The sequence below is a fragment of the Anthonomus grandis genome, chromosome 8 (genome assembly GCF_022605725.1).
Source record: "Anthonomus grandis grandis chromosome 8, icAntGran1.3, whole genome shotgun sequence".
In the NCBI taxonomy this organism is placed as follows: domain Eukaryota; kingdom Metazoa; phylum Arthropoda; class Insecta; order Coleoptera; family Curculionidae; genus Anthonomus; species Anthonomus grandis.
In genome coordinates, this window is record NC_065553.1 from 31,009,574 (window position 1) to 31,032,939 (window position 23,366).

The 23,366-nt window shown below is 32.8% G+C and overlaps 1 protein-coding gene across 1 annotated transcript; it reads right to left on the reverse strand.

Annotated features, from left to right (window-relative positions):
• Positions 1-42: 42 nt before the first annotated feature.
• LOC126739195 (uncharacterized) lies at positions 43-22,766 on the reverse strand. Its single transcript, XM_050444760.1, has 9 exons — positions 22,462-22,766; positions 21,114-22,414; positions 15,536-18,024; positions 15,266-15,484; positions 14,963-15,214; positions 14,729-14,913; positions 14,551-14,680; positions 14,346-14,500; positions 43-163 (listed from the first exon to the last, which is right to left on the reverse strand). The coding sequence occupies exons 1-9, from the start codon at positions 22,549-22,551 to the stop codon at positions 125-127; spliced, it is 4,860 nt and encodes a 1,619-aa protein (XP_050300717.1). The 5' UTR covers positions 22,552-22,766; the 3' UTR covers positions 43-124.
• Positions 22,767-23,366: the final 600 nt, after the last annotated feature.

A 23,366-nucleotide genomic window follows, 5' to 3' on the forward strand; every position in this document is an offset into this window, starting at 1 on the left:
ATTGTTTGATTTGAAAAAAATTTATAAATAAAACCACATACCTGCGAATGTAATTGTCAAATTTATTGTATAAACATGAAAAAAGGAATTACAAAAGTTATTGCACTTATACTCTACATAACATTTACGGATCCAGCAACTTCTTCAGGTTCACATTGCGGACCTGAAATGATAATTTAAAAAGAATTTAAGGGCCATGTTAATGTATAGGAGTCAATATTGTGGTAAATAAACTTTTAAAAGTAGAAAGAATTTCATTTTGAGAAGTTTGAAGGTAAGTTTTTTTGTAACGTACTTTTTATTTGATATTAAAAGGGCTTCAGGAGCGATCCGTCTTTACAGTTTTAATAATGTTGATATTCCGACGGTTTCAAGCTAACTTATACCTTAGTTTCTTAAGTAAAAAAAAATTTTTAGAAAAAATAAAATTATGTAAGAGTTGATTTTTTTTTATTTAAAAAATGTTTGAATTTTTTAATTTTAATTCAAACTCAAAAAATACTAATGGATATGGCATAAAATATCTAGTAGTTTGTCCAGTTGCATCTGCATATTTTCTTGTCGCCCAATTCATTCCCTGACAACGTGAGGTATGAATTGGTGAATTATTTTAAACCCATTGGGATAGATGATGTTAACGGACGGCAGCAACATATTTTCGAGAATGATCTTATACTGAGCTCCTGTCAGCATTTGCCAAATTTTATATTTGCTCTCTATTTGACAAATTACTCCAGGACCGTCTCTGACAAACATATTTAGGATCGTATCGGGTGTTGTACGGACGATAAATTTTTACTCGGCACGAAATTCTCGATTGTCAATTTGTCTTTTCGTCCATAAAAATAACATCGTTCCAGAATTTTCAGAATTTAATTCATAAAATGGGAGTTTTTTTTCCCTGGAAATGGGCTCAATACGGCCAAAAACCAAAGTTTTTAAGAAAATGGCGTCTAAAAACTGACATTTTCAATATTTTAGTTAAAGCAAAGTTAGTTACAGTTACAGCAAAACGGCATTTACATTCCTTGAAATAATTATTAGGCTTATCCAATATTACGATGTATAATTCTTAGCTCAAGGACCACACTGTTATATATTATCTAAGTTAAGTATGCGCTAACCATGTTGAAATGTAAATTTTTATACCTCGGTTTTTTGGGGTAAATATAAAGCCGGTATGTATAGAGGATTAAAAGCGTTTTACAATAAGGTATCACTTGATCCTCATTGCTATTTGACAAAATATGGAGGACACATTCAATCAGAGGGTTGAAGGTGTATGGTATTATCGTTAAAACCTGTCCATCTCACAAACGTAACGTGTTTTTCGATTTCCAAAAAATTCATTACCATACACCATGCCATTTTCATTGTCTTGCAAACATAATACCATAGAACCAGTGTTTTTGTTTTTTTAAATATTCCACTGACAAAAACACTTAGTTTTAAGTAAAGGATTCAGTGCTTTTTTTTTAATTGAAACCCCTAAACAACAAGAAACAGCCTACATATATATATCCCACAATCAACATCACAGGTTGTAACTTTTTTATTTTCAAATATAATTTTTTAAAGAAAATGTATTTTTAAGGGTTATAGGACCACTACCCAAAATTACTTTAAAAACTACCGCCGATAAATTCATCCCCTAAAAACCACCCCAACCTTTTTTTTTTAAAATGGCCCCACCATTATTTCATCTACTGTTTGAAATGCTTGTAAAATTATTAATTCAATTTCATTAAAAAATCATGTATTAACCAACGTAAGGAATTTTTTAATTTTAAAATTAAACTGTTTCTGTTGCAAAAATTAAAATAGAAAATTTCTAAAGATAACAAATAGGGGAAGAAAGAAAAATTTAAGAAAATTTTCTTGGAGATAAAGACTTCCCCTATTTGTTATCTTTATATACGCATTCTCCTACAAAATATGGACTTCTATTCAACTAGAAAATTTCTTTTTAAATTCAATTCATTTATTATACAATATTTTAACATCATATTAATCTGTTTTACAAAATTGAAATATATGATGTATAATAAACCATGAAATATATGTGTTAATTATGTATACATGGTGTCTCATAACTTAATGGACACAGAGCAACAGCATATTTTTCACTCAAAAATATTATGTTTTGACCAAATTCGAGTCCGAAAAACGATAGTAGCCAAGATATAAATACATATATAAGTATTATACAGGATGCTGAAGTTTTAATTTTATTTTGCATTATCATTCTGCATTATTGAAACCATGACTTTTGGATTTAATTTTCCAATATCTTTAAATTTTTATTGGCTTGGATAGTTAGCATCTGTAAGCAACAATTTTCTTGAAAGTCGATAACGCCACAATACGATGTTTTTTCTAACCTAGAAATGCGGGATATGATATGTGTATATGTTCAAGAAAATTTTAACGCACGAGGAGCACGGCGGCGATGTATCAATATGTTTCCAAATAAAAGGCATCCTAATTTCAAAACTTTCAGAAACCTGTGCGACAGACTTGGAGAAAGCGGTTTTTTATCCTTCGCGAATTTCTCGAATATTCATTAAAGAAAAACTGCTTATCTCTTCTTACCATTTCACTCCTGTTCAAAATTTGCTACCCCTCATCCCCCGACTACAGAAGAGACGGAGTTTTCAGTTTGAAAAATAAACATGCTTGGAATATTGAAAACACTTGAAAATAGAACGTCACTTTCAGCATGAATTTAAAATGAATATTTGGTATGCTATCACTGGTAATTACTTTCCGGGACCAACAAAGTTACCACCGAATTTAAATGGCGAACTCTATTTAGTTTTTTACAAAATAAGCTGATCGAGCTTTTGGAACATCTCTCACTGCAATTACGGAGACGCATGATTTTCATGCAGGATAGTACCCCTGTTCACTTTTCCAGACCGGTCAGGGAATATTTCGATCAAGTTTATGCTAACCACCGAATCGGTCATGAGAGCCACTAGCCGCCTCGAGGCCCTGATTTTAACCCCCTTGGTTTTGCCATAGGAAGATACATGAAATCAGTTATTTATCAAGACACAATCAATACTCCGGAAGAGATATGGGAAAGAACCAGAATGCAGCAGAATTGTTTTGAGACAATAACTCCTTCGATAAACGGGTAGCTAAGTGTATAGAAGTTAACGGAGATCACCTTCAGCATTTGTTGTAAGATAAAAAATACATACATTTTCATTGCTGTTGATGTTACCATTTTGTTCTTGTCCACATTCTTCTATCCAACACATATTTAGCAATTAAATAAAGTAGTCTTTACAAAACATATGACTGACACTTTATTTCCATACTATTCATTAATTGAACAAAATCAAAAATTGAAGCATTCAAAATTCAATTATATCAAAAACGGTTGCTCTGAGGGACTCGACAAAGGTATACCTTTCTTAAGTAATAATGATTGAAATTTTAAGATTTCTATAAAAAATCCTTATACAGTAAGGCACAAAAAAGTTGTATACGTTTGTCGGGGGCTCTAAGTCCTTTCCCAACATAATAGATAGAGAATTTAAAAAATTATATGTATTTCCAAAGGAACTGATTCTGTTTTTATTTTAATTTATCCGGTGATTTAAAGGATGGGGAAGAAATCACAGCACACAATTTGTTCTGATAAATTCGACCCGTTTAATGAAATAATAATATCCGAAAAAACACAGCTCTTACTTCGGCGGACACTCGGGCAAATACTTCTTAAACTAATTAATAAATTCTTAAAGTTTACATCCATAAACGTTTTAGGTCACTACTTATTTAATTTAGTGAAATAGGGCTTTAGAGATCGATAGGGAGTTATTTTACTTAAAGAGAGATTTTTAGACAGAGATTCTTTCACAAAAAGTGGAGATTTAGAGGCATAGTTGTGCCAATTTAGCGGATGAACGATGAGAGCGCGCGTGACTTTAAACCCTACCCTATTAAAATCTTGACGGCCACTCCCTGCCCGAATTGACAAAACATACTCAATCTTATTTTCGGTGTTTTTTTCCAAGACTTGCCGATCAAGTGGTGGAGCGGCGTCGAAACCGACCAATAGGACTAAACTTATGTCGTTTGTGAAGAGCCGCGGGGCCGTAAATATTAAATTCTAAGTATTATAATTTAGAGGAAAACGAGTAGTAATTTGTACAGGGTGAGAGAATCTGAACAAAGTTTTTATCTGATCGGAGTGACCCCGAGAGCACCCTCTAGGATTTACACATAAAATAACATGACTTCGTTCAATGACTTCGAATTTCTCGACACCAAAGACCCTCTATTACCAAATTTTGTACTGATGCTTCTTTTTGTATGAATTATTAAGATATAATGAAAATAAAACGAACACTTCAACAACCTGTAACTCGGTTATTATTAATTTTCTGACTACACAAATTTGGTCAAATCGTAATATTTTCAACTAAAGAATATGTTGTTACTCTATGTCCACTAAGTTATTGGACACCATGTATTTAATGATGTTGAATATTGAATAATATATTTCAATATTTTTTATAAATAACTATTAATTCGCAAATAATGAACACTTGAAACCTACATGAAATTAATCAAATCAATGAATCGAATCGAACAAGTTTTTACGTGTATAAACCAGCAAATCATGGGAGTGAGAGCTAAAAATATGAGAATATACTGTAAATTAACAGTTTTGAGTGTATTTAAGCATAGAAATAAAATTCTAAACACGTCATTTGAAGAAAAGAAAAATCATCACCTCAGAATTTCGTGCCCCTCAAAAACCGCGGGCCCGGGGGAATTGCCGCCATTCTCCCCCCTCCCATTAAAAAATAATGAATATTAAAAATAACAGAATACCAAGACGGATTATATCTAAATATTTTATACTGAAAACCAAGTTAAATTATTTGTTTACAGATTCAAAAATATGCTATGCCGCTGATAATTTTTAACTAGTGTCAATAGTGTTTCGACCGTTATTGGCAAATACTCTTGTTCTTTTTAACTTATTTGAATTACTTAAATAAAATACTAATAACTTCAAGATTTGCTAAGCTTTTTAACAAAGGCATAAGTCAACTAATAAGAAAATTAATAAAAAATATTTTGTGCCTTACGTTGATGTTAACACATGATTTTTTTTTATAAATTAATTTGAAATAATTACAAGCATTCCAAACATTAGAAGAAATAATGGTGGTGCCATTTGAAAAAAAAAAGTTGAAGTGGTTTTTAAGGGATGAATTTGTCGGGGGTAGTTTTGTAAAGTAATTTTTGGGTAGTGGTCCTATAACTATTAAAAATATATTTTCTTACAACTTTTTATATTTAAAAATAAAAAAGTTACAGATTGTGTTAATGAAAAGTTACAAAATTCGGCGAAACTATTTAAAGAGCGTATTGTTGGAGTCAAAATAAGACTATTTTTTCCTATTAAAATATGTTCTAAAATGCACCGCCTTCGAGAAATAGCCTGCGTAATTTGCTTGAAGAGGATCGATTATTTGGAACAGTGATTACAGTTATGCATCAAATTTCCTGAAAATTTATAAGTCCCTATTTTCTGGGTGCTCTTGATCCCAAAAATAGTGTAAATCCAGTTTTAGGGAAACATTCAGGCTTCTCTTGCGGCAAAAAGGTAAAAAAATATTTATTGGTATATTTTTCTAATGCAGGAATACCATGTGTAAAACCCGCATAGATTTGTAATTACAATTTTTTTTATACTGTGTATTGCTTATTGAAAATTAAAGCGTTGTTCTTATTAAAATAAAATAAAAATTCTAATAAAAATAGAATGTAAACATTATAAAAAACAAGAAATAAAATTTTAAATAAGAAGCCTAACATATAATTCTCTAAATAAAAGGCTCAAAAAGACCTCCAAACAAAAGATTAGCCTATCGTAAAAGCTGTTTTTTACTTCCAAAAGAGTTTGAGGTAAAATGGAATTGGCAGATTTAAAAAACAGTTTTTCAATTCCTCTAAATTCGTCCTACCATTATGATGTTTATAATAGTCTCCTTAAGATAACCCCACAAATAAAAGTCATTTGATGAAAAATCAGGAGATTTTGGGGGCCATTCAATATTGCCAGTCCCACTAATAAGGCGGTTAGAAGAAGTATTTGTTAAGAATTTTAAAAATTGTACTGCCGAATTACCTCCATAAAACTATTTAATCAATTGAACTTTTTCCGAAGAAGTATAAACAGCCATAATGGATAAATATTTAAAAAAAAATTGAAATCGCGCTTTAAGACTTAACAGTGCAGTATGCAATCACACAGGAAAATGAGAACCGCTGATTGTGCCGTGCCGACAATGCCAAATCCCTAAAGCCATATTTTAGGGAGTAAGCGCCTTACTCGGTTGCCTTACAATATCTTAAGCGTTACGTCATCATATGGTTGCGCTCGAATGACGTCATGTCTAACAGCTGTCAGAGTATAATACAGAATAGTATAATATAATAGAGTATAAATAGTATATTAGCTATACCTTTCATCCGTATTGAATTCATTTTGAAGACTGACTTAAAACAAGAAAACACCCGTTTGTCTAGTTTTGAAAACGTTTTGAGTCTAAATCCGATCTCTTAGATCGTAACAAAATACAAATTAATTTTGCCCTGAAAACGTTTATAAAGGGCAGACATTTGCCCAAAAGGAAGTGCGACTGGCGTAAACATAACCTCACTCATATTTTTTTTCCACAGAAATAAACACAAACTAATCAAAAATAAATTTAAAAAAATTATTGATGATGAGAAAAACCTCACCTTTATGGTCTTCACTGTATTTTTTGCAAATCTATTCGCTCTTTTGATAATTTATTCTTTTCTGCATTTTTATTTGGTTTGGATGTCTGAACTGTCTCATATATATTAATATTAAATAAATTAAAACTAATACTAAGAAATATAATGCTTCTCAATCTAAAAAAGATCAAAAAATTGATATCAATATTTATTTTTTATTGTTTATTATTGTTTGTAGTGGTCGCGGGAGACTGCTACAAACGCTTAAAGCGCCTTAAGCTACGGTTTGTTAGAACACTGCGCGACGCATAGCATAAACGTTCAACAGAATCTACCTTGATCTACGCACGGTAGCAGCGTTGCCAGGTGTACGATAATTATCGTTTTTGTATGATACTTTTGCCCTTCGTACGATGTACGATACCGCATGCACGATAATATTAAAATGTACGATAATTTTGACTTTACCGAAAATATGCTTTAAAACACATAATTATAAAAAAAAAAAAATTATTATGTAAAAATTTAAAGTAAAAATAAACAAATAATAGTGTCTATTTTTATTTCCTCATGTTTGCGTTTTAAAGGTTGGCACGACTGTTATGTTTTTCGGGGAATCCCCATCTTTTGTTTAGTTTGGATTTTATTTTATTATTCCGGTTAGTTTAGTGGTGTGGTGTTAGTGAATTCGAATTGTGAAAAGCACAAGCTTATAAATTTCAATAAAAAAGGTAAAATAATGTCTTCATCAGACTCTGAAACTTCTGAATGCGGAGAAAAAAGAAAGAGATGTAGGACACCTGAATACAAAAAAATTCGAAGAGGTGAGAGCAAAAAAGGTAAACATAGAAGCCAGAAATACCGCAGAGAATGGGAAGCAAACGAGGAATTTAAAGGGTGGTTGTTTCCGGATAGCGGATGTTGCACGAGTTGTTGTGTTTTTGTAGATAATGGAAAAGCAAGATGTCGTGCCTGCAATGTTGTATTTACGGAGGAAATTACGGTCATAAAAAATCATTCAAAATTGGCAAAACATTTATTAAAAATCAAAGGAATGCCAACAACATCAGTCGCAGATTTATTTAAGAAAAAAGAGGCATGTACATCCAAAGAGAAGCAAATAAAATGGGCAGAAATAAAACTTACTGGTTTTTTAGCAGAGCACAATATTGCTTTTAACTGTGTTGATCATTTAACGGATATAATCAAAGAATGTTTCCCGGATTCCAAAATAGCAAAAGGGATGGATTTGCATCGAACTAAAGCAACTCATGTAATGAAAAATATTATTGGTCATTGCTCTGAGAGTGAGTTAAATACCATTTTACAATTAAATAAATTTAGTCTCATTATAGACGAGTCTACTGACATAGCTGCGATTAAAACCCTATGTGTCTGCGTGAGATTTTTTGATAAAAAAAAATAAAAAAATTAATACTCTTTATTGGAAACTAATACAAATGTTTTCTGGAGATAATCCAGATCAGGCCAATGAAGGTGCAACAGCTGAGAGATTATTTCATGAAATTAAAAAAGCTTTAGTGTTAGACAAAATTCCATTAAAAAATATTATTGGATTCGCATCTGATGGCTGCAACAGTATGTTTGGGAAAAAAACTCGGTATCGAGCAGATTAAAAGACGAACTGCCCGGCATTATGGTGCAAAAATGTATCTGTCACTCTTTACATTTATGTGCCAGCGAGGCTTGCAAAAACTTGCCTAGAAGGTGCAAAGATATGGCGAGAAACATTTATAACTATTTTAAGCATAGCTCAAAACGACAAGCAATGTTTAAGGAATTCCAAGATTTTTGTCAAGTTGATCCACACTAAATTCTTCGCCCATCGAAAACAAGATGGCTTTCGCTTTTATCAGTTGTAAAGAGAATACTTGAGCAATGGGAACCTTTACGACTATTTTTCACGTCCAATTATGTTGAACATCGTTTGCTAGCTAGTGAAGAAATATATTACGATTTACATGATAAACATATAAAATTATTTTATATATTTCTGGACTGGATTTTGCCAAAATTTATAGATTTGAATAAGTATTTTCAAAGTGATAAACTGGTAATAACATCACTACATGATAAAATGGTTAGCACCTATAAAGATCTTCTTCTCACATATACGAATCCCCAGTACATAAGGCAAAATGACATAAAAAATATTAATCCTAGTGATGACAGTAAATTTGTAATTTACCAAAATATGTATCTTGGTGTAGGCATTGCGCAAAATGTCAACAGCGTGGATGAGTCAACGAAAATTGACTTTTATGAAAGGTGCCGAAGATTTTTAATAACGTTATGCTTAGAAATAAAAAAAGATACGACTTTAATGATCCTATCCTAAGCAAATTAGGTATGCTTAATAAAAATCAAATAAAATTGCACTCTAGCATATTTCTCTTAATAAAAGAGGTGCTACGTATTTGTGACCAAGATGATCTACAAAAGGGTGAAAAAATCGATGACCAATGGAGGTTGTTGCAAATTACGCCTAGTGAACATCTACCTGCAACAGAAGATTTAGATACCTTTTATTTCGAACTTGGAGAAATAAAAGATATTCAAGGAACTCACTTATTTCTTGAAATAAGTGAGTTCAAGTTAGTTAAGTGAGTCAGTTTAATTGAATTTGCGTTATCAGTTTTGTCACTGCTGCATTCTAGTGCAAACTGTGAAAGACAATTTTCCAAAATTAATTTAGTTAAAACTAAAAGTCGAAATCGTTTAGTTACAACGACAATTAATGGTATTATGCACTCATCACAACATGTTAAAAATTTTGATAAAGGTTGCATTGGTTTTGAACCAAGTAATGAAATGATAGGCTCGATGACTTCATACAATCTTTATGGTTGTAATAAAAAGCCAACTAATATAGACTTGGAATACTTGGATCCTGATGACGATATTATTTTTGATGAAGCATAGTTATATAGGTGTTATAATTCAATGTTTCAATAAATTTTGAAACAGATAAGGCTTAAGTAGGTTGAAACATGTACTACGTACCTACATTTTTGTTATCTTTTTCGCTTGTATCTATACCTGTTTTGTTTTTGAAAGATTCTATTTATTTTCAATATATTATTATTTGTGTATATTTTGCGTTTTTTTTACAAGTTTTGAATAAATGGGCGCTTCATAAAAAAATCGCACTAAGAATTCCTACTGACTCCATCCCGTATACTATACGCCATCTATCGTACGATAATTTCGGTTCACCCAGACAATAATTTTTGTTGGGCCATCTGGCAACACTGCACGGTAGTTTTCACACAATTGTTTTGTTAGTTCCTAATTGTATGCTGGTGGGTGCAGATGGAGGCAAACGTATTTTGTCACATTTTCATATATTTATAGTGTATAATATAAGAATGATCATTATGTCTAAAAAATTTTTGCTGGCGATGCTTCATCAATATGAAGAAGAACATGAATTGGATCTTCTGAGTTTAATTAGTTGTCGTCGCCAAAACAAAACTGAAAATCGAATGTTTTCTAATAGATGTTTGAAAGGGGCTTATAAAGTAATAATAGAAAAAAGACTATTTGGAAACGACTACAAATTTCGGGAATATTTTCGACTATCCACAGAATTATTTCAATTAGTGTTAGATTATATAAGAGCTGATGTTACCAAACATCCTTACAACAGGCGTCAAAATCCAATTAGTCCAGAAGAAAAACTCAGCTTGACTTTAAGGTAAATGATAAAAGTAATATAAAGCACTTTTACTGTATTTATAGAACTTATTTATGTTAAATGCATGTTTAACAATATTCATAAAAGTTCATACTGTGGTTCTTCTGAAAAAACATTCGAGATGGCTCCAGATGCGGTAGTCTGGCTGCGAAAATTGGCATCTGATGCTGAATTTGACTCGGAATAGTATCCTTGACGCGCTAATGTATTGGACCATTGTTTATTAGTAAAGGATTCAATTTCTTGTTGCGTAATTTCATCAATTTCATATTTTGAAACGAGAGACATAATTTTGGCTTTGATTTTTGCTTTATTGATTGGTGGAAATTTGGAAACTGTTGATGCCACACTATTAAAAAACATATTTATTGCATGGTCCATTGACTCGGTTGGTTGGGTTGCAGTCTTCTCGTTATCTAATAAATGGCGTAAAAGAGCAGTTCTTTCTTTTCGTCCCTTTCTAATTTCGCTTAGAACTATCATGTTTTTGTCTTTTAAATGTGTGGTTTTCTTTTTTTTTTGTGGAGTTTCAATATTGATTTCCTCAGTATCCTTACATCGCTTCGAACTATTTGAGGTTTCAGTATGTTCAGGTATTGCTGTTTCTATATGACATTGGGTTTCATCCTCTTGGTTTTCCTTTTCCAGCTACTCAGATTGTGTTTAATCTGGCGAAAAATCCGATTCTTGTTAAATGCTATCTTGAGTATGCATGGTGTTACTTATTGTGCTGAAATAAAAAAAATGTAACTATTTCCCACTATCAAAGCAGAGGGATTTTAAGGATTTTAAAGTTTTGAGTAAATACTTTCTTTCATCCAATGATGTAGAATCCAAAAATCGGAGGTATTTAAATTTCTTCAGGAATGAGTTCTCAGTGTCATCTGTTCTTTGAGATCCTGTACTCGTGCCTTTGGTGTAGTCTTTCTCTTTCTTTGGTAAAAATCTCTTATAGACTTCCACCTATTTTTACATTCCACATCTAAAAACCAATCAAGAATAAGTCATCGGAAGAAGAATTTTAGTACACTAATGCGCAATATTTTTATTGCAGGTTCTTGGCAACTGGAGAGTCATACCGGTCACTATCCTTTCAATGCAGAATTCACCATAGTTGGATTAGCATATGTGTAAAACAAGTTTTTCAAAGTATTGTTAAACGTATGCTTCATATCTATTTACCTCAGCCTAGTAAAGAACAAATGGAGGCAAATGCTTCAGATTTTCATAGCTTATGGAATTACCCAAATTGTTGTGCATCGATTGATGGTAAACACATAAGAATTCGTTTTCCATCCAATACAGGATCTCTATTTTAATAACAAAAACTTTCATTCAATTGTTCTGCTAGCAGTCGTCGATGCAAGGTATAGATTTGTGGCAATTGACGTAGGATCCTATAGCAGAGAGGGCGATGCGGAGATATTTATAAAATCAAACATAAGAAAGCAGATTCCTACTTTTCAGATTGCTAACTGTTTTAATTAACCTCCTTTAAGAGTTATTCCTGGTACTAATATGCAGCAACCTTATGTAATATTGGAGGACGAGGCATTCAGTTTAACAAGAAATATGATGAAACCATATTCACGAAATCAAGCAAAGCATGACAAGACAAAGGCCATTTATAACTACAGACATTTCAGGGCCAGAAGAACATCAGAAAATGCATTTGGTATAATGTGTTTGTTGTTAAACTTTAGAATATTCTACACACCTATAGTCATGGCTCCAGAGGTAGCTGACAACATAATAGTTTCTGCTTGTATATTGCACAAAATTTCTTGTCCAAACGAAAATGCCAATAGAGTTCCGGATTTTCCAAAAGAAAGTATGTTAAAGTTAACCGCCACTTGCGACAAAAGAGCATCATATGAAGCATTTGAGGTTAGAGATAACTTTAAAATCTATTTAAATACTATTAGGGCTGTACCATGGCAAGGCAATATAGTGTCTCGTGTCGAGTAATATTATTATTGTCAAAATATTATATGTGCAATACATGAAACGTATTATTTTTTTATAATAATAAATATGCCCTTACCTTTCCTGTGAAGTTTTTCTTCAATTTATTTCCATATATTAGTTTTTACAACATTATCCTTAAAACTTTTACTCTTCACAGTGTACAATGGAGGAGGTTCTCGTACAAGATCAATCAACTTTTCATCTTCCTCTAAAGAAAATTTGGTTGCCATTTTTCAATGTGTTTTTTATCTGCCCACTTTCAGCTTAACTGAACGACTGCGTCAAACTCGGTTTGATTTCAGCGCACACAGTCGACGCTGTCTGTCGTGCGCCTACCTAAGCAGAACTTAACAAAATGCTCTTCTTTATTTACACACGTTTGAATTCAACGGACGTGCGCAGCGTTCAGCAGAATGTGTGTGTGTGGCGCCGCGTACTGTTCTAACAAACCGTAGCTTTATACGGTCACGTCATGACTTGATCGCTCGAATGAGATGTCATTAACCGATTCCAAGCGGTCTATCGGTAATTACCGTTCCTAAATGGTATTAACCAAACACGTCCAAGTGGTTATAGTTATAACCGTGTTGAGATACGTGACGTCACCAATTTGCCCTTTGCGGCAAAATAAAATTGCGGGAAAAAAAAAAAACAAACAACAAATTATTTCCTTTTATAGATGACACAAAATTTATTATGGCTAGTTTTCTTTTTTGATATTTATGTTTAACAACTTATTACATATAACATTACTGGCGTCTGGGGTATTATTTTCAAACAAATAAAATGATGACAGCGACAGCTGATAAGTTACGAAGTTGTCTTGTTGTTTTATTGATGGCTCTGCTGCAAGGCAATTGCCAGATGTTACGAAGTTACTTCAACCAAACACGTCCAAGCGGACACGATTGGTTATGTTATAAAGGGACTGGTCAAGGGCTTAACCGCGGTTAAAACCGATAGATCGCTTGGAATCGGTTTTAAAGACGCTTATAGCCGCTTACTCGCTAAAATATGGCTTATATCAGACGATCGGAAACCGCCGCGCCGCTTATCAACCAGAAAGTAAGCGAGAAGCGGTGTTGTCATTTATAATACCTATGTGTAGTCTTCTTTTTGCCAACCGGTAGATTAAATACATTATAAAATATTAGTAAAATTTCTTCTGGAATCATTGCAAATTGTGCCACCCGGCAAAGATCCACATATTAGATAGATTTAGCAGAATCAGTCTCAGTCGGCGACTGAAAGTTGAACCGAGGGACCGATTTTTATTTGAGTTGAGTCGGAAAATGTTTAAGCGCCTCCTGCAAAAATGTATTTGTTTTCGAGATTAAAATAATTAAGTTGAATTAAATGTCGAGTATTTTATTGGCTACCGAAGCGAAAAGTTATTAACAAACGGTAAAAACGCGACGATAATTTTATAGTCGCTCTATAAAAAGAAGTACTCTTAACTATCATTTGTTGCTAATTTTTAATAAATAAGCTATAAAATTATTATATTTCATATCCAACTTTTTTAAAAATGTATTAGTATTCAAAAATTTATTACCAAAATTCATCGATTTTATTTATTAAACTTTAATTTCGAATTATTTAAGACATTTTAGGTCTAAAATGATGAATTTTGGTTTATCTGAGACATCCTTAGGTCTTTAGGTGACGGTAAAACTTCAATCTTCTTCTTCAATTGCTTTAGAAAATTTTTTTTTGTAAGCAGAAATTAAAAGATTATATTTTAGCTTCCGAGTTTAACATAACGTTTTTTAATTATGATCAAGTAATTTAACTCAAAAATATTAAAAGGTTCTACAGAATGTTAGATTTTTAAATAGTTAATTAGGTTCAAAATACACTTTCTTCCCTTTCGAAGCGTGAAATCCAAATAAAATAAAACATTTACCTTTTTTGTCATTGCCGGTACTTTTCCTAAGCTCAAGATGGGTGCCAAAGTAGGTCTGCCATGGGCACACTGAAATGGCAATTGACATTTCGCTAAGCCTGCTAAAAGATTCTGGCATTTTCTCTTGGATAATTCAGTTCCAAATTTTATAGCAGCTGAAAAAATACAATTTATAACTTACAAGTCATATTTTAATTTCCCTCACCTCTACAAGCTTTATGATTTATAATGTTTTGAATTATCTTGGGCAAATGATTGATTGCCGAACCACGAGTAGTCTTCAAAAAGTGTACTGTGTCTTTTATCAGCAAGTTGAGGATTTTGGCAATGTCTTCCTGGAAGTGAAAATATAAATTCCGAAATTTTAATAGAGCAGAAATTACCTGTTCCGAAAACTTTTCCTTTATACATAGTGGCATTCCAGTAACATGCAGTCCGTTTGTAAAAAAATCTACCCCCAGTCCTAAAGACTCCAAATAAGGCAAGTGGGTTTTTAATAGGTCCAAGTCATTGTTGGGTAGAAACACTGTTACCTTTTTTACGCATGAAATTTTCATACCTTTATATTCTATGAAAGGAAAGTTGATTCGAATATTCAAAAAAATCTGTAGACTTACCTTTAATGTATTTCTCCACTTTAATCCTTTCATTCACAGCATGTTGATCAAACATGACCAAAATGTCGCCAGATAATGCGCAAATGAACTTTTTGTCGATCTGTCCTAACACCACCATATCGCCAAATATATTCGCATTAAAATTATGCTTATTTTTAGACATTTTAAAGTCGGATTCGTAAATAACAGGTACGCAACCCTCAGACTGATTGGACATTTCTTTATAGATTTGTTCAAAGAAGGACTTGGGATCTACAATAAATATTTTAACAAAGTGTGAGTTTCTAATGAGTAGTCTAATACCATCATTAATAAAGTGTTTCCACTTAACAAACAGCAGCTCGTCTTCGTAAGCTTGTAGAATCATGTTATGTAGCTTTTTCTTAGCGTTTACACTGAGAGTTTTATCTACTTCCTTGTGACCAACCATCACAGGAGACATTCCTTTAGGGATAAAACCCAGTCGTTCTTCGAAAATAAATTTGTCATTTGAAATGGTTGGCGTTTTAACTGCTACTACACCTACAAATCACACTGAAACTTATCCCACACTAATGAAATCAACTAACTTACCAGTTCGTTTATTTATATAGAATTTTCTGCCGTGTTCATTCTTTTGCTTCAACCATTCGTTTTGCGAATCTATTAAGATTTGGCTTTTATCTTTTACTGTATTTTCAAAACTTAAAAAATTCTCTCTAGGATTGTTCTTCACTTGTAAAATTTCATTTTTCACTTTCATAATATTTTGCCGATCACAATATTGACCTAGTTCCTGTAGATCCGTTGAATTTTGTTTGACGGGGGAAATGGTAAAGAATAAGTCAGGTGAGCCCATACAATATCTATCTTCTATTTCTCCCATTTTATTAAAGTCTTTTTTATTTAAAGGTTTGCTTACTAAAGGTATTTGGCTGTCTTGTAGTGTCATATACTTGGACGATATATTAATATCTCTCTCGGGCAAGTACCTTTCTAGATGAGACTCGTGATAGTTTAATCCTAAAGATTTTGTAATAGCATTGGGTTCCTTGCACTGTTCCAAACTAAACATTTTATCATTCGGCAATGGTTCTTCATGAAATCTGAATTCATTTTGCGACTGATACTGATCTGCTGTTTGGTGGACCATGAAATCAGATGGATTATTATGAATGGATGATATTTTGATATTTCCAGAGTGTTTGCTTTCAATTCTGGTCACATTTTTAACGTTTTCTCTCTGCTTGTAGTGTTCTTGACAGCATTCACTGTTATTTATTTGTTCGCTCTCCTGTCTAGTTGATTCAAATATTTGCTTATTCGAACGCGGTTGCCCACGACCAACGGGAAATGGATTCGACTCCGCATACAGATTTTCATTTTGACATAGAGCATCTATGTCAGTACAATTCCTAAATATTTCTTTCGGAACTTTGTATTGAATTTCAGGTAAATATTCCCTTTGATTGTGATGTTTCCAGCATGCTAGTCCAGGCTCGTTATCTCTGCAATCTCTACATTCCTTTTGAAAACCAGAGTGAACCCTATATTCATTTTGCAGGCCGTACATATTAAAGTTAACCTGGTTTTGATATCTGGTTGATGTTTTCTGGTTATCCCCAAAAGGTATATCTTCAGGGTTACATCTTTGTTCGTCTTGTTGATTGACATTTTTTAATCCATTATATTTTGTTTGCAGCTGAAATCCAAAAGGTTCATGCTTTAGATGTTGGGGTATATGAGTACTTTTTAATAATGTAGTAGCTGCTTTTTGATAGTCTTTGTCTAGGTTATGCAAATGAGCATTTTTAAAATTATTGTTAGGTGTTATTTTAGTATCTTTAATATGTCTGATTACAGATTCTGACTCGGGCTCGTTTTGAAACCAGTATTCCGATATGTGTTGAGCGTTTGGAAAATGGCGTGGTATTTGATGAACTGGTACGGAATAGGGATTTTCAACTTGATTTATAGGTAAATTTTTAAAAGGAGGACATCCGAACACAGGATTATAATTTTCTTCGCAATGATTTCTAAGCACATTGCTTTGTTGGTGATTTTGCTTTTTCCAATCTCCTAATTCACGATTAATTTGAACTCCATTTTGCTGATGGTACTGTTTTATCTGATTATCGTTCTCAATTGTATGGAGATTTAAATAATTTTTCCTAAAAATTTCTAGATGAGGTTGCACTTCACAATATTTTAACGGTTGATTGCCTTTTTTTACTACAGCTGGATAATTTCCAGTACCGTGATGCTGATAGCTTGCATGCATATTATTTAGATTATGAAATTTATCTCGTTTATAGTAAGAAGGAATATCTCTACATTCAATTTGATTTACTTGAAAACCACATATATTTGACTTTTTAAAATACGGACTTTCGGAGCACTGATTCCATTCGTGATACCTTGGTGGCTTTGGTGATTCTTTTCTTAATCCCCTGAAAAACAACCTAGGCGTCTCGGGAATTTTAAACTTTGCATTTTTGAAGTTGAACATATTTCCTTTTTGTTCACAATGGCATATTTTCAACGGCTTAAATGGTTCAGGCCACTCTGCATTAACCATATCTCTGGCAATTTTCACCATTCGGAATTTCTGTTTATGCTCAGCATTGTTCATAAGTATTGTATAATCGCCGTTTCTTTGCGAAAATGATTCCAAAGAAAATTGATCCAGCTTTTCAGCTAATTCTGTTTGAAAGCTCTTTTGTTTCAGCAATATCTGGCTGGTTTGAACTTCTTTGGAAATCATTTTTGCTTTATCGAGATTTGACCTTCTAAATAAGTTGGAACAACTATCAAGTTCCGAACAATTTACTTGATTATTATAAACAGCAGATGGTATCTTGTTACTTAATTTTCTTTTTTTGAGATTTACACTTATGGACATAGTCGTGTTGATTCCACGGATATGATCATTCACATTATTTTCATACATAAAATTTGACTCTTCCACTGTTTCTTTTGACTCGTCTAATAATACCTCCTGGTCATCTTGCTTGTAAACTTGAGTTGATTTTAGGAACATGTCCATTATTAGGCCTTTACCTTTGTGTTCATCTGTTGTTAATCTAAAACAGATAATCCTAAAGGTTGGAAAAATAATCGGTGTGGAAAGGGTGCGAATTTATATAATCAATCTATAACAATTTGCAGTAGAAAGTATTGGTAATCAAATCATTTTATACCAGAAAATAAATCTTAACGGCAGTGGGTCCATTGATATATTTTTTTCACTTTTGATTTAAACACTAAAATATGCATAAGAAATAAAACTTGGCTCACAAAAATTAAAGGATTTGATTTAGGATCATAGTGTCACTCTTATTAAAATATTAACTGCTAAGATGATGACCAGATGTACCAGAGATAGACATTATGTCTCGCTCGAAAGAATTTCCTGTTGAATTTACATCAGGCAATTAAAAAGATTATTTCATTACTTGTACATTGATTCTTCTTCAAAATCAAATTTTTATAAGGTTATATCACTTGTTGGACAAAAAACTTAATAAAGAAGGTTGGGTTCTTGTAACATGTGCTTCCTAAGAAAAAACTTTAACAATATATGATACACTACTTTTGCTGACAGAAATTTCAATCAGGGAATGAGCCTTTTTCATTACTTATCTTTCTGAAACAAATTAACCCTTGACTTTAAATTGAAAAAGATGTTTTATAGGTATGAAAATTAAAAACCTGACTCGTATTTTTTTTATGTTGAGAAAGTGATCAATCGTTAAAAAATTACCTGAGTCATCCCACAAGGGGTCAGGACCTATCTCATATATATTTTAAAGTTGAATGATACCTTTTGTGCCACCTTGTACGAATGCTAGTTTAAAATCGAGGTTGATGCGCTGTTGGTGTCTTAAAAGATGTTTTTAAAAATTAATTGTACAAAAACTATTTATTCGTAAGTAACTATTTATAATTAAAATTACTTCTTGACAAAGCCCTAAACGATGACAATATTTTTTTTGTAACTTCTTAAAACATTCGGCGTAATTAATTGAATTTCATTTAAGAATATTTCTGGGTCTTGTAGCATGGACTTTACTTAGGTACTGCCTAAGTTTATGAAGTAAGGTCAGGTGATCTTGCTCAATATTTGATTGTCTTTTTACGTCTAATCCATCTATCGCAGTAAAAAATAATAAGAATTTATCGTACATGCATTAGCAGCATGCTGAGGAGGTGCACTATCTTGCTGAAACTAGATTCAAAATTTGCATTTTCAGTAGGGAATACGTCATAGTCGCGTTATTTCTGTACCAAGGTATTTTGTAAAAATTGTCACCAGCCTACACATTAATTTTTGTTTGATGATGCACAACATCTGCTGCTCGACCGGGTCGATGATAATTTTGAAGAAACAAAATCCGGGTGGGTACTCGGATTTTTTTTCAGCATAATACCGATAATTTACCTAGTTGATCTAAAAAGAAAAACTGTGTAATAAGTAAGGTATAAAATTTATCCAGGAACTGCCTCTTAAAGTTATGACATGATGACATGCCAGTAAGTAACACCCTGTATACAAGACGGGCCAATTAAAACGGAACAGGGCTGATATTCCATTCCGCTTGTTAAAAAAATTGCTCGGACCCGTCGATTTTTATTGCGAGGGGCTAAGTTTTTCTGCTTATCGATCAGCTTTGCAATTTCAATCCCCTGGCTGAAATTGCGATGCTGGGTGAAATTTAAGATTTTGTGGTGAGCTCCTTCTCCAAAATCCTAAATGCGATCAGGGGTCAAGTCAAACAAACCCTCTTATTTTAAATGTAATTGAATTACCTTTTCAACGCGCCTTTTCAGCAATTTTTGAGAAATTAGGGAGAAAAAATTAAAAAAAAACTATTTCTCGAACGGTTTCTTGAAGAAATGTTAAAATCCGTTAAATTTGTTATCGAATGTCTTTTGTGCTTTATTTTGAAATTAATTTAGTACTAACCTTACGCAGGTGTCAGCTTCATCCGTTAAATGAAATTGGGTTAAATTTTAAGTGATACCTCAATGAAGGTCATAAAATTCTCTTTTCAATAAGTCCAACGACAAAATCAAGAAATATTTTAAAAAAAGACGTGTTTGCTTTTTGTATAATTCATTGTTTATGACATTAAGTGCTCAAAGTTTTGGCCTCCTACATCCATACAATAATAAAGATTTTGTTCAAAACAGACATTATGAAGCATTTCTGGCTTAATGGTCCGACATTCATCAACGATACGCTGGCGTAAGCGACCTTATAACAAAATCTAACGTGGTCAAGTCACGTGCCAGTTATTGATCCTCTTCGGTGGATTCATCTAAGATTTCCTTGGAGAAAAAAAACGCCAATTATAAAATTGCCATAAATTCCAATCCAGACATTTAATTTCTCAAGATAGAGTGTGAACCTCATAGACTAGATGGGGATTTTCGTCAAGAACATTATCGATAATTGTGGCCCTTAATGGTTCCGTTAAAATTATCAAGTGTTGTACAAGATTAAATTTGTAGGAGTGAAATGTATGTATCTTTAAAATTCTTCGGATGTTCTTATAAGATGGTTGAAGGTTGAAATTGCAAAGCTACATCAGGATTCAACGCAATGATATGCACAAAATATTTCCCCCTCAAAATAAAAATCGACTGGTCCAAGAAGCGATTTTTTAGAAAAGCAATATTATGAAATATCAGCCTTGTTTCGAGTTGGTTGGCCTACTTTGTATATAACGAAAGCCTTTGAGCGGCGCCTTTTACAAATAAACTGTAAAATAGAGAATTGGTGCAGGCAATTATAACATTTCGTATTTGGCTCCCAGATATCTTTAATCTTATTGGTTAATCATTAGACAGATTAGTAAGATTTCCAGCATCGTCATGCGGTTGATGGGGGCGGTCCATAATATATTAATTAAGTAAGTGTGTCGGTAGTTATTAATTTTTTTACTACGTATTTGCAAGATTTGCACTTTTATTAATAGTTTTTATAGAGATTTCAAGGTTTATTCTTATACAATATTTAGAAATAAAAATAATAAAGTATTTTTTATCCAAATCTATTAATTTTATTTATAATAATTTATTTTTACTTTAAAAAATTTTAAAAATCCTATATTTACTTCTTGTCTGGCTTACGCTATAGGGTTGTCAATATAGTAGTAATGGTACTCACCTTGAATATACTGAACGTTGATCAAAATTCACTGCATTCATCTCCTTACAGTTTTCAACTGCAGGCCTAACATTGATCCCAAGCGGCTTTTTCATGATCGATTTCACTATCTTAGGCTCATCCGTTATTTTTGCTTCAGAATTCTGAATCTGATAGTCTCCGGTGGTTTGTGTATGCCTAAATCCCAACTTTGCAGGTACTTTTCCAGGTGTAAGTGATATTACGTCTTCTATTACACGTTGTGATTTCCTCGGACTATCAATTAGGGTAGCTTTTCTCTTGTAAGCGGTGGCTTGGACTGCACAGCTTAATTGTGACACCCCACAATTTAGGTTTTCTTTATGAGGGTTCTGAATAGGCTGAAATCCATGCTTATTTAAACTTTTTTCAGGAATTTCCAGTAAAGTACTTAATAACTTATCTACACAAGCTAGTACCGAAGTCCAGCAAGTTAACTCGACCTCTTCATCAATATTATCAATACATTTTTGGGGACATTTAATGTGCATTATATATATAGGGTGCTCTTTTGTGTTATAAAATGTGGGATCTTTACCTTTTTTACTCATTTTTCTTAAGAATGCTTTTCTTATACGTCTAGTCACTTTCTGGCTCTTTACAGGTCTTTTATTAACGTACAAATACTGATAATTCTTACTTAAAATCAGCTCTTTTTGGATAATGGCTTCCACCAAGATCCTGTCTTTTACTGCTTTTAGCAGAGTGAACTGAGAATTAACTTCTGGATGCAAATATTCAAAAGCGTGGATGATGCTATCATGTCTCGGACTGGACAGTAGCATATCTCCAGTTGCGTCATTTCTTAATGTAAATGAGGTTCTTGGATTAATTATAACGAGACTCTCTAAGTGTCCCTTAATTTCCTCCAATTCCACTTCCGGTACGATTCTTTGCTGCCTCACTGGTGCTGAACTGAGGCAGCCGAAAACCGTTACCGTTGTCCCCACGCTCGGTCTTTGTTTCACCTGTTTAATTTCGCTTCCGGTTTTCGATATAACTTTTGTAAATGTGGCTACAGAATCTTTGTGTCTGCTGCTGATATGAACACTATCAGACATTTCAACAATATTGGCGAGCGCTTCTCCTCGAAACCCGTAGGTTTTTAATTGTCTCTCTAAATCTTTTATCGTCCTACATTTGTTGGTGGTATATCGGACCGTGATAAACTCCAAATTTTCCCTATTAATGCCCTCGCCATTATCAGCCACTTGAACTTTAAAAGTTAATAGGTTAGTTCTAACTGCTATGGCGGACGATTTGGCGTCCAAACAGTTACAAACCTGAAAAAAACCATCTTAGCGTTGTTTTTCAAAATTTTACTGCTTACCAGTTCGACTACACATTGTGTTACACTGTTGACGTTAAATGAGCTTCTTAATTTCGATATTACGTTTGTATCTAACTTTTGTATGCTCATTTTACTTGGAACTCACAAAATTACAAATATAACCTTAAATATGTTTAAAACATTTACTTATCAACTCGATGCTTCCAACATCGCGAGAAGAATGAAGCCAACATGGTGAGATAGATATCTAGTTGGAGTTAAGGGTTATGCGCGTGCTTAAAACGTTCTTCGTCCATTGGTCGAAGCTTGAACTAATAAAAATAGATCATATTACGTTTTCTTATGACGTTTTCGACTTGCTGCACACCGATTGATTCTGATTGATGTGTGTGAAGCTAGCGTCCGATCGATATCCAGCAACCAAAATCGAGAACGCAGCATATGCCGGTTGCCAGCGGCTAATTTATAGTCCGCGCTCCCTGTTATTTAATAAATATAATGCCCGTATCTCCTGAAATTCCCAAGGGATTTTAATAATTTTTTGTCCAGATATTAACAATGAATACCTAAATCGACTGACGATGGTCATAAGCCTCTACAAACTAAGGTTTTGTTGTGAAAACTACTTAAAAAGTCAAATGTTAAAAAAATGAAAAAGGCTCTAACTCCCAAAATTCCCAAAGGATTTGGATAAAACTTTTTTCGATAAAAGATAATAAACGTCTAAATTGATTTTAGATGGTTGCAAACCTCTACAAATGAAAGTTTTTTGGTAAAAAATTATTGAATTTTTAGATGTACAAAAAAAATTTAAAAGCTGTAACTTCCAAAACTCTCAAAGGATTCGAATGAAACTTTTTTATGTAATTACTAATAAATATCTAAACCGATTTCAGATGGTTCCAAATCTCTACAAACGAAAGTTTTTTGGTAAAAAATTATTG